General features: G+C 36.1%; 3 protein-coding genes across 5 annotated transcripts; 2 read left to right on the forward strand and 1 right to left on the reverse strand.

Annotated features, from left to right (window-relative positions):
* The first annotated feature begins 325 nt into the window (after window positions 1-325).
* On the forward strand, window positions 326-2,342 carry LOC101890176 (intraflagellar transport protein 43 homolog). The gene is made up of 5 exons (XM_005176215.4): window positions 326-486; window positions 550-872; window positions 975-998; window positions 1,068-1,187; window positions 2,054-2,342. The coding sequence occupies exons 1-5, from the start codon at window positions 448-450 to the stop codon at window positions 2,319-2,321; spliced, it is 774 nt and encodes a 257-aa protein (XP_005176272.1). The 5' UTR covers window positions 326-447; the 3' UTR covers window positions 2,322-2,342.
* Window positions 2,298-4,465, reverse strand: LOC101887549 (endoplasmic reticulum lectin 1). The gene is made up of 4 exons (XM_005176199.4): window positions 4,101-4,465; window positions 3,920-4,034; window positions 3,052-3,857; window positions 2,298-2,992 (listed from the first exon to the last, which is right to left on the reverse strand). Exons 1-4 carry the CDS (start codon window positions 4,251-4,253, stop codon window positions 2,468-2,470), a joined length of 1,599 nt encoding a protein of 532 aa, XP_005176256.1. The 5' UTR covers window positions 4,254-4,465; the 3' UTR covers window positions 2,298-2,467.
* Window positions 4,466-7,478: 3,013 nt separating this feature from the next.
* On the forward strand, window positions 7,479-10,886 carry LOC101887377 (PRKCA-binding protein). Of its 3 annotated transcripts, XM_020039479.2 has the most exons (5): window positions 7,479-7,665; window positions 8,072-8,128; window positions 8,237-8,527; window positions 8,894-9,005; window positions 9,066-10,886. In XM_020039479.2, the coding sequence occupies exons 1-5, from the start codon at window positions 7,619-7,621 to the stop codon at window positions 10,530-10,532; spliced, it is 1,974 nt and encodes a 657-aa protein (XP_019895038.1). In that variant the 5' UTR covers window positions 7,479-7,618; the 3' UTR covers window positions 10,533-10,886. The 3 variants fall into 3 exon arrangements, with proteins under 3 accessions (XP_019895038.1, XP_058980506.1, XP_005176255.1); XM_059124523.1 differs by lacking the exon at window positions 8,237-8,527 and having other exon boundaries at window positions 7,480-7,665; XM_005176198.4 differs by lacking the exons at window positions 8,072-8,128; window positions 8,237-8,527 and having other exon boundaries at window positions 7,480-7,665.
* Window positions 10,887-12,058: the final 1,172 nt, after the last annotated feature.

A 12,058-nucleotide genomic window follows, 5' to 3' on the forward strand; every position in this document is an offset into this window, starting at 1 on the left:
CGGCTATACCAACTAGTGGATTTGTATTGAAAATGTTCTTCTGGGAGGGTATATGTACTCTGAAAACACCACAATTAATTCGCAATTTAATCCCAAAACAGAAACCAGTCTTCTTCTATCAGTCTTCACAACTAATTCGACAGGGATAATAAAAGTGGAAGTGGTCCAAGAACAAAAAAAAAAATATTTAACCATCACCTACCAAGCTTTGCCATTGTGATTGTTTTCATTTCATTCTATAAAACAGTTTATGCTCTCATTCTCCCGCTCTCTTACATGCAGGCTATGATCACCATGGTAACAGCCAACATATGGTGGTGAAAACTAGTATAGACATGGCTTATTTCTGTAGCTGCAGCTTAAACCTTGTTTGTCCATGAAAACAGTACACATAACTTTAACTTTTCTTAGAGATCAATAAAATCCCTAACATAATTCCATAACAAAATGGATTGGGCTGAAGAATTGAAAATGTCCATAAGGAAGGTATAAATATAAAACATGTATAGCTGAAATAAATCTAAAAATTAATTATTTTTACATTCTAAGACTACTGCCCGCAAAGGTAGACGTTCCAAGAGCCGAGATGTGCTCAAAGATTCGCCACAAACGTCCAGCAGTACAGCTCAGAATTCAACAAATCCCGAGTTATCAATAGACTTGAATTTGGATTTACAAACACAAAGACAAACGAATACAGCATCAACTGGTAATAATATATCGGGTACATTTTCACCGGACTCTACAACGTCGGGAGGAGCCACAGGTGCTGGTGTCCTCTCCAGTTTGTTGTCGGGTGACTCAAAGAGACCACCAATGTTGCGAAGAATATCTGGTGGCTGGGCCGATTCGGCAAGTGGTGGTAAACTCAAGTAAGTTGCTATCCATTAAATAGAATATTAATTTAACAGTAATTGATTTAAAAAAATATTTTATTAACAATTTAATGTCAATGTTTTTCTTTTTTTATTTAGATCTAAGAAGGGTTCTTTTGAAGAGTGAGTTTAATTTAGTTTTTTTATTATTTATTAAAAAGTAAACTAATCAACTGCTTTACTTGTTGACAGCGAACGTTTTGGTATTAAATCATCGGAGAATACATCACCCATAGATGATATACCCATAATTCCGGATTTAGATGACATAAAAGATGAAATGATAATGCATGAAATAGCCCAGCCAGAATCGTAAGTAAATGAGAAGAATATGTAAGTTTTATAAGAAAAAAAAAGAGGATTTTCCTTCCTCAATTAAATTTATTAATTTATTAATTATACCCTACACCACATGGTAGGTCTTTGTGTATTTGTTTGTAACCTGGGGAAGGAGGGAGATAGACCCATAGTTTCTTTTGTGAATCTTCATAGGATCACTTTCTGAGTCCATTCATGCATGTCAGTCCATCCGTCTGTTCAGGTATTTTTGTGAACCAAATGTAGGTCGCATTGCCAATATCACTGGACACTGCCAATATCAGTCCAAATGTCTTGAATTTTGGCACATCCGACCGAATTTAGTCTAGAAGCAAGTACATCGAATTCAGTGAAAATATAGCTCCCCTATATATGTTTCATCCGATTTGGGATTTAAAGTCCCTCAGATTCGTAATATGCATTCTATAACAATGATATTTAATACCAGATATCACATACAGCCCAGAAATACCTAAACCAAATTTTATCAAGATCGGTTCAGATTTGGATATAACTCCAATATATATATCCTCATCCGATTTCGGGTTAATTGTGCACCAAATGCGCAATATCAGTCCAATGACCTAAATTTTGGCAACTCCGACCGAATTTAGTCAGGAAGCAAGTACATCGAATTCGGTGAAAATCTGTTCAGATATAGCTATAGCTCCCATATATATATTTAATCCGATTTCGTGTTAAAGACCCTCACATTCGTAATATGCATTCGAAAACCATGATATTTGGTACCAGAAATACCTTTGCAAATTTTTTCGAGATCGGACGCGAATTTCAGAAGACACTAATTCTGATTCTGCAGATTAGAAATAATAACAAAACATTTATTTTTTTATTTACAGATTTGCCGTTGATCGTGTGGTCACTTTAAAAGAACTTAACTCCGATTTATTGGCTCAAACAGCTTTCTCGGTTATAGAAGATGTGGATTTATCGATCTTGACCAAGTGTCTGCAGCCGCAAGAAGTTCTCGATGAGCCCGATGAAGTGTGGGAATGGCAAAAGTTATTTACCGATGTTGTGGCAGAAATACATTCAGATAAACCCATAGAAAAGCCTAAAAAATTGGAATTGAAACCCGATGAATTGCCGGAAACCAATTCAGATTGAATTTAGTATTTAATTTGTTATTCAAAAACTTATTTAAATTGATCTCCTTGTTTTAAATTAATTTAATGCAAACACATTGTGTATTGTTAAAGTCTTTGAAAAACCCCTCAACTAATATTAAGAAAAAATCACAATAAAACAATGAACTAAAACCTAATAATGGGGGCACCATCCTTGCCAGCTGTATTAGAAGATTCCATTTGTTCTGCATTTGACTTAGATGAACTGCTGCTTTCTTTCTCTTGTATCAGCTTTGTCAATTTCTCTTCATCTATCAGACCATATTCATCGGTATAGCCCGTTAGGGCACATACAATTGGTGCCTCGAAAACCAAAATATATTGACATGTTTTTGGTTCCAATAAATACATGGAAACAGCACTGGGATTAAGAGAGCCCATGCCACCGGCGCCACCACCACCACTGCACGTGAGTTTGACATCAACTTCACGAGGTAAACCAGTTTTGTCACAGCGAGAACCTTTCTCATAATGATGCCATATGGAAGAGGATTGAGCCTGAGGTCTTTTGTCGGGATTAGCCTGCAACCATTGACGATGGGCAGTGGCACTGAAATGTCCCAGAAATAGCTCAGTTTCCGATTTTTTGTCTTTGTGGAATTGACGAACATAGTTGCCATAACAGAACTCATATTTCCACCAGCCGGTTCCCTGGAAATGGGATGATTATTAACAAAATATCCACAATTTTAAATTACTCTTAAACCTACCCCTGTTAGACATTTTTTACCCTTTACAAATTCGAGCAACGGCGTGAGATCCTGTAAAGCCGGAGTTGTGGGAGGAGTTTTCAGGGCACTCGTCTCCTCTGCACTGGTGTCAGCTGTATGGGCAGTAAGACTACCATCTTTGGTAATGCTCAGTACAATTTTATCCACGTCTTCTCCGATGCGATTGAAATAAGCAAAACGTCCTTCACTTGATGTATCACTGTCCTCCTTCGAAACTGGAAACTCATCCAATGACAATTGCATTTCATTCAACTCCTGGCGCAACATACTTAATGGCTTATGCGCATCATCGGGAGAATTGTAACATTTAATCGACGTCTCCTTATATTCTTCCGGATGAAATGCGGGTATGACACACAATGCTGAGGTAAGGATAATTGCCTCATAATTACAAGATGAGGTTTCTTTGAATGAGTAAATTTCATTCTTGCCATGAGGATAACAAACGTATCGCACAATTGTTGTACGCGGTGCATTGATAATGTCACATTTGGTACCATCAGTGAATTCCATTTCAAAGTAGGGATATTTGATGTTGTCGATTTTGGTGGTCTTATATTTCATGCCAGCCTTGCGACTCTCCTCCCATTCCTTTTGTAATTGTTCCGACTTATCGTCATTCCATTTGCCCAAATAGTATTCTTGGAATTTAACAGCCTTACCCTCACGTTCTTCGTGATACTGGCGCACATGAAGGCCATGGCAAATCTCGTAAGACCAATAGGCCTCAATGCGATATGAACAGCTGGGGGTATTGAAAATGCTTTTCAGCAATGCAAAGGGAGCTGAAATACGTACAAAAATCATGAAATCTGATACTTCCCCCTTGAAACCATCATTTACTCACATAGCTCCGGCTCATCGGATTTGGTTTCTTCTTTGGCCTCTGTCACAGAGGGTATGACACAATGATACTCCTCCTTTTCGTGAGTGTAGAATGTGCGTATTTGATTCTTAAGTTCCTACAATAGCAAAACAAAAAAAACATTTGAACATGTTTTGTCTTTATAAAAATAATATTTACTCACTGGATTTTGATCGAAATCGGGAATGTCGAAATCAATTTTATATAAAATGGTATCATCGAAATCCTTGGCTTCATGTGATGTAATGTTTTGGGCGAGCAGAGCTAAGCCTATTATTTGCACTATTAATAGGCCGTCAAACCGTAGCTTTATCATATTTATTTTCGCAATAACTTAAAACAAAATTACAAAATATTCCTCGGGGCAAGGTAGATCTAACAGGTAACCGCATCGGCGAATTGCTACAACAAAGCAACTTTTGTGGTCCCCTCAAATGTCAAAATTGACATCTAAGGCGAAAAACATAGATTCGCCATGACATTTAAAGGTTGCGGCAAATTTGTTTCAACCAATCAGAAACGAGGTGTTTGTTTACATTTTATTTTGTGTGCCTCTCGTCGTAAACGAACTTCGCAATAAAAGTTTTTATTGTAAAACAAATAAGAGTAAAATAAGTATTATGCTAGGAACACAATTGGAGCGAACGACGAATTTTTTCGCGGCGTATGTTCGTCGTCAAAAATAAAACACATATGTGTATATGGAAGTGCACACAATCACGGCACCGGCGAAAATTTCGTCGGTCGCCGCGAACTCAATTAGCTTTATTTCTATTTCATACGCCGGCGACCGGCGAACAAAACAGTACAAGGTGGCCATACTTGTACGAATTTTATGTGTTTTAGTAAATAAAGTTACTTTTTACTTTAAAATTTGTTATGGTCACTCTACTATCTGTTACTCGTATTTAAAAAATCTTAATTAATTTGTTTATTTATTTGTGTACTTGCGCCTGAGTGAAGATGGATATCAGTGAATTTATAATAGAGAAGATGGACATAAGTGAAATTATAATAGAGAACGTAAAGAATTATGTGTTCTTGTATAATTCATTGTAGTCATCAAATGAGCAAAAAGTAAACAACTTCATCAGCTGTTTTATAATTTCGTCGGTATTGTGTTCCATACGACGAATTTTCGCGGCTCATTTTGTCGCCGCGTAGGGCGAAATTCGTCGTTCGCTCCAATTGTGTTCCTAGCATTAATTGTAGTATTGCGATATTTTTTAAATCAAGAAACTTATAATGACTATATTTTACTGGTTTAAACCGAAAGTTTTCCGGAACTGCAAATGACAAGAGTCGAATTCTTGCACCACTTCCCGTGATCTGCTTTGGGAATCTTAGATGTTGAGGCTAACTTAATTCTTAAAGCTGCACTCCATTCTATACTCCTTCCTTCATTTTCTTTTAATTATTTTTACTGGTTTCACTCTTAACTTGCTCTTAAATTATTTGAAATATTATAAAAATAGTTTTAGGGAAGACAACATAAACAAATTTGTTGTTGCATTCATTTAGGGCGAATTCTTCATTACAACAATTTGTTTTGACATTTAATGGTGCCGTCAGCTGGGCTGATGTTACCTAGTACATTACCTTGCCTCGGAGGCTACGTGTTACAAAAAAATAATTAGACTACAAAGCTTCATTAGAAAACATCGCCGTCGAAGATAGGTACGAACAACAAAACGGGAGTGTGCAATAAAGTTAAAAAACAAAACAAAAACAACGACTGCCAATTTCTGCCCAGCTGCGATTTTCACTGAATGAACTAAGGAACTAATGCTAAAACAGAGATGCTATTGTGAATGGAACAGGTGACTAGAAGCATTGGTGAATTCAAAATATTCGAAGTACTAAGAACAGTTATATAACACATATTTTTGTTATAACGAATTTGCCCTGTCTACTTACTTCTTACGAATGAGCATTAAAATAGCTTAAGGTGCAGTACATAAAGGGCTTTTCTATCTGGCTTAGGTCATCGGCTGGCATCTTCAAAAAAGAACAATGGAGTTTTATGTTGACTTCCGAGTTCAATTTTGGCTCATAATATATACTTTTTCGCCTTATGCTTCGTTGCTCTTGTATGTAGACCTAATGTGTGGCATTTTTAAAAGACAGTAAATGCTATAAATTTTTGACTTTGTAAAAATGTGAAAGAACATCAAACAAACGACAATTGAGGATAATGATGCTGTCTGCTTACTTTTTGTAGTGTTTTTTTTATGAAAGAAAACGGTGGCTTAGCCGGTAAAAGAAACTCAATATATCTCCACCTTAGGAATGTTTGAAAGAGTTAAAAACAGAACTTATTTAGAGGCATTCATACAGCCCAAGCATGCGTTTTTGTAAAAAGAAGCATACATTCAAGACCCAGAGTAAATGATGTTGATAAATTGTTAGAAGAAGAAAATATTAATGGAAGTTGTTGAATTTGATGCAAAGTTTAAAGAATGTTGGGCGCTCAAAAAACTATCCCATAGCGGTGCAAGATATAAATAGGAGGGTTCGTTTACTCCATAATTTGTACAATTTTTTACTGGAAACTGTTTGTTTACCCAAAATTCCAGTAAGTGAGAGCGAAATGAGAGAGACATTTTAATTAGTGAGAGTTTGCAAAATCTTACTGGGAAACTTTCCCCAGTAAGATTTATCCAGCAACATCAGTTGTTCAATAATCAGTTGTTTTGTAAACAAACAAACAAATTTAACCAATCTATTCTTTTTTTATACCCTCCAGCATAGTATGGAGGGTATATTAAGTTTGTCGTTACGTTTGTAACTCCTCGAAATATATATTTTAGACCTCACAAAGTATATATATTCTTGATCAGCATAAAATACTATGTCGATTTAGCGATGTCCATCCGTCTGTGGAAATCAGTCTAGCTTCCCAACGAAATGACGTAGGTTGATCAAATTTTACTCAAATATATATTATGTCTACAGGAATTTTGGTATTGAAAATGGGCAATGTAGGTCCACGTCTTCGTATATCTCCGTTATATGGGTACCTCCCGATATTCGGTACTTTGATGATTTGAGCGACATTATTCACCGGAATTGTTTCAAATTTGGTATTTGAAGTTCATAATAGATATTACAGCTTATGATAGAAAATTGTCTTTGCTGGTTTACGTTTTCGTATGGCCCCCATAAACAATCTTTCCGCAAACTTAATTCATCGGTTTACAGACATATGAGTCCAACACAAAATGTCAACTATTCCTTAACAAACCGTAAGCTTACCAAAGTGGCTGCGTTGCTTACAAAGATATGGTCATATAAACCAAATACGCCATAACCATAACTCTATTAAAACCAACTAAATCTAAAAATCATCAAAGTGTTAAATTGCGTTGACTTATCTCAAATATTTCAATATTAGCACATTTTTTCAATATTATGTTTTATATTATTATTATTTTATACAAAATCCCCATTAAATAGCGTGTTTAAGAGTTAACACGGCAACACTGTTGTTAAAAAATATCAACTCTAATTAAGACGTTATTGTGAATGTGTGACACTTGTCATATCTCTCATTGTACATACCCCTTCTTAACGCAAACAACTAAAAGTATACTTCTATTTTTGCAAAGAATATTTGGTGTTATTTTAACGGTATTTTGCGGATTTCTTAAGCAAGAAAATTGTTTAAATCAATCGGCCGAGATGTTAACGGACACAGATGATGATTTCTTCTTTGAAGAAGATAAAATGTAAGTGGAATTTATCACATCAAGATTTGGTGAATGCCACAAGAAGACAACACCGTTCAACATATGTTGAATGTTTTTTGTTGGCGTTTATTTTTCTCAATCGTCGAATTTTGTTATGGTTTCAACGATTCGGTGGGGAGTTGATGGGGTTGCAACCAAAGAAGGCGGCTGTTTTTAACTCTCTCTTTCTCTTGAGAGATAAGAGAGTGAGTGAGTGTGTGAGCAAGTTTTCGCTTGCTGTTACTAATCGATACTACCCAGAGCAAAAGAAAAATTCATTTGCGAAAGCCAAGATTTTTTTCCGTCCAATTTTTGTTGTTATTTTATAACTTAAAAAGATAATAATTTATTAACGTTTTTGTTTAACAACAACTTTTTTCTTTGACAATTATACCACACAAAAAAGTTCAAAACCCGAAATGGAAGACAATAATGCACCTTTATTACCAATAGAGGCCTTATCGTAAGTCAATTATTTAAGGAAAGGAATCCCATAACTCATTACAACAAAGACGTATCAAAAACTTAACCTACATTTCTTTGTCTGTGTGTATGTCTTCTTTTTCCAAAGCTTTGATATTACACCAATTGCCACATCCAGCAATAGCATTACATCGGCTAAAGAATCCCAAGAAGCTGCAATAGAATCAAACCAACTGATAAACATTACAAATGATGAAGAGACCAAACCCATGGAGGAAAATGGTGATTCGATGGCAGAAGCATCTTGTGACGACAATTTGACAATTGTCGATGATGATTTAGTGACGGGCGATGTAACAACAGTTGTTTATACTGCCACTTCATTTGAATCGGAAAAGTTTGATGATTTTACTAAACAAAAATTCGAATTAGAAAGATTGTAAGTTTCGATAAAGTCTCCCATACTACGATAGAAGGATAGAGCCATCAATATGACAATATTAATTAATCTGCTAGAATAATTTTAATAATAAGATCTTAAAAAGTGGGTAGAGTTAGTTCCATTACATCATTAGTGGCCTCAAGGCTATCATCGTCCCTTGTTCCCCAATTTGAAGAACAGTAATTTGCCATTCATAGATGGTTTGGAAAATCACTTATCATTTGTGCCGTTTGTTACAACCTTAAAAAACACCTAGTGGCCAGTTTTATATGTTGTACCTAGAACACCGCCTCCCAATATGAAACTTCTCACTATTACTTATTTTCTAAATATCAAACTAATCAATTTCCTTTATCTTGACAGGGGCATGACGGTCAGTACAAAATCTGTGGTGATAGTTAAGGATGACACCAATCTCATAGGCATTAGCATTGGCGGTGGTGCCCCATTGTGTCCATGTTTGTATATTGTACAGGTATGAAATGAAAAACTTTTTCAAATTCGTAATAAATTTCGTTGCACAATTTATTTTCAGGTTTTCGATGGTACACCTGCCGCCAAGGAGGGCTCGCTTGAAAGCGGTGACGAACTGCTGGCCATAAATAGTACCAGTGTAAAGGGCAAGACCAAGGTACAAGTGGCCAAAATGATTCAAGCTGCCAGCCAACAAGTCACCATACACTACAATAAATTACACGCTGACCCGGAAAGAGGAAAATCGCTGGACATTATATTAAAAAAATTAAAACATCGAATTGTTGATAATATGTCCAGTAATACGGCCGACACACTGGGTTTATCTAGAGCGATACTTTGTAACGATTCCCTGGTCAAGAGACTTGAAGAATTGGAGGGTACTGAAATGATGTATAAAGGCATGGTGGATCATGCCCGTCGCATGCTCAAAGCTTATTATGATCTATTACAAAGTTATCGGGCATTTGGTGATTGTTTTATGCGCATAAGCACCCGAGAGCCTCAGATGAGAGCTTCCGAGGCATTTCGCCTGTTTGGAGAATTTCATAGAAATTTGGAAAAAGATGGTCTGGCTATAATAAAGAAAATCAAACCAATATTGGATGATTTGGGGACATATCTACATAAAGCCATACCGGATACAAAGCTAACTGTAAAACGTTATATGGATGCCAAATTTACCTATTTATCGTATTGTCTGAAGGTCAAGGAAATGGATGACGAGGAACATGGCTTTAGTGCCATTCAAGAGCCACTTTATCGCGTCGAAACCGGCAACTATGAATATCGTCTCATATTAAGATGTCGTCAAGATGCCCGCACGAAATTTGCCAAACTAAGAACTGATGTCTTGGAAAAAATGGAGTTACTGGAATGTAAACATGCCAATGATTTAACAAAACAGCTGCGCAGCCTGTTAGATTGTCTAAGGCAACTCTGTTCGTCTATTGTGGAGCGCATGGAGACATTACCAAATCTCTTTCCCATAGAAGTTGATTTTAAGGAAACTGATTTCCAGTATAAATCAAAAATCCTGGAGCCACAAAAACTCGATGATGACGAAGAGGAAGAACAACAGCAGGCGGCAAAGAAATCCTCTAGCACTAGTAAAGTGGGTGAAATTGTATGCGGTGTGGAGGCAGTGGAAAACCCCGCAGCCATAATAAATGTTCCAGCCGCCAAGGCAAATGTCTCAGAAGATATCCTCTTCTTAACTGAGAACACAAATACTGCAGAGACACTGACCACAAAACAATCAACCACAAACCTAAATGAAAACGATCAACTCCTAAAAGATCTTGGGCTTTTGGGTATTGATCTAACAGCTTCTTCTAATCATCCTGCTACTGATCCATTTTCGTTAGGAAACAGCATAACACAAACCCCGCTATCACCTTCCAATGGAACATATGATTTTGATTTGTTTCTAAATCAAAAATCTTCTTCAGCTGCTGAGAGTACAAAACAATTGGAAAAGGATTTAATGGCTTGTAATGCTTTAGAAACTGATTTGTTGTTGCAATAAGGAAACATATTCGGTTCTTGTCATTACTTCTTAATTATCATCATCTATGGTGATGATTCGTTACAAATACTGTGTAATTCATTCTTTCCCATATTAATACAATTTAAATCACAAAAAGTAGCTAGCAAAAATACTATTTTCCGCAAATAGTTTTCAAAATTCTGTTTCATTATTTTCCATATGATTTTAAATAGAAAATTTAAAATCGTTATCTTTAATGATTTGGAGATTTGTACATTAAAGAAATATCTTATATATACCTATATTGAATACATTTATAAAACCTATTATTTATGTGTTACCAAAAAAAAAATAATAAATACTTGCATTTTGGAGAAAAATGGTTTTATTAAACATTTTCGAATTTCAAAGTTTAACCATAAGGGTTAATATCAGTCCAAATGACATGCATTTTTGTACTTCCGACCGTATGTAGTTCAGAAGCAAGTACATCGAAAACGGAGAAAATCGGTTCAGATATAGCTATAGCTCCCATATAGGGTGAGATGAAAAAACTGCAACCAACTACAGACTGCTGTCATTTCTAAGCCACTCGTCCGACAGCTGTTAAAATTATTCCAGTGACAGCTCATTATATGTTATATATTGTAGAACCGTACAGAAGAATTTTTTTGAGAATTTTCCAGAAAAAAAGTTATTCGTGATGGAATTCAAGCGTGATTTCTTTATATTTGGCTGGAAAACCACAAGTGTCTATGGTTAGAGCACTCCAGCATTTAAAAGTGAATAAATATTTTGTTTCTAGTACCATCGATCGTTACCGTGATACTGGTAGCGTAGCCCCACGTCAAGAAAAGTGGAAGTGAACGGAAGAAAACAACAACATCAGAAGAAATGGTTCGGAAAGTAAATAAGTGACTTGATCGAAACCCGCGTAGCAGTGGCCGAAAAATGGCTCGTGCGCTGAACATATTGCAATATCCCATTCGGCAAATATTGAAAAATGAGCTCGGGGTAAAGCCATTGAAATTCCAAAAATTGCAAGAAGTTACACCACTACAGAAAGAAAATAGACTCAAAAGAGCTACAGAGTTGTTTCGCTTGGCCGAAAGTGGTGAGCTGCCGAATTTGGTTTTCTCCGATGAGGAAACATTCGTAGTCCAGCAGTGTGTAAAGAAACAAAATGATCGTGTTTACTTGCCAAAGAGGTCAGCTGAAATGTGCACATTCGACTGGTCAACAGAAGTCAAGCGCCGGCCATGGTGATGGTGTGGGCCGCCATAACAGCTCGTATTAATCGACCTCTCGTATTAATCGACCGTGGCATCAGAATAAATGCCGAAATTTTCTGGAGGGTGTATTAAAGCCTTTGGCACGCAAACATTATTCTAAAATAAAAACATCTAAAAACATCTAAAAAAGTTACTCTCAAGCGTAATATGCATTTGACAACAATGATATTTGGTACCAGATCTATCTTATATCTTATAGAGCTCAGAAATACCTTTGCCAAATTTTATCGAGATCGGCTAAGATTTGGAGATCAGGTTTATCGTGCAAAAAAT

The sequence above is a fragment of the Musca domestica genome, unplaced genomic scaffold (genome assembly GCF_030504385.1).
Source record: "Musca domestica strain aabys unplaced genomic scaffold, Musca_domestica.polishedcontigs.V.1.1 3, whole genome shotgun sequence".
In the NCBI taxonomy this organism is placed as follows: domain Eukaryota; kingdom Metazoa; phylum Arthropoda; class Insecta; order Diptera; family Muscidae; genus Musca; species Musca domestica.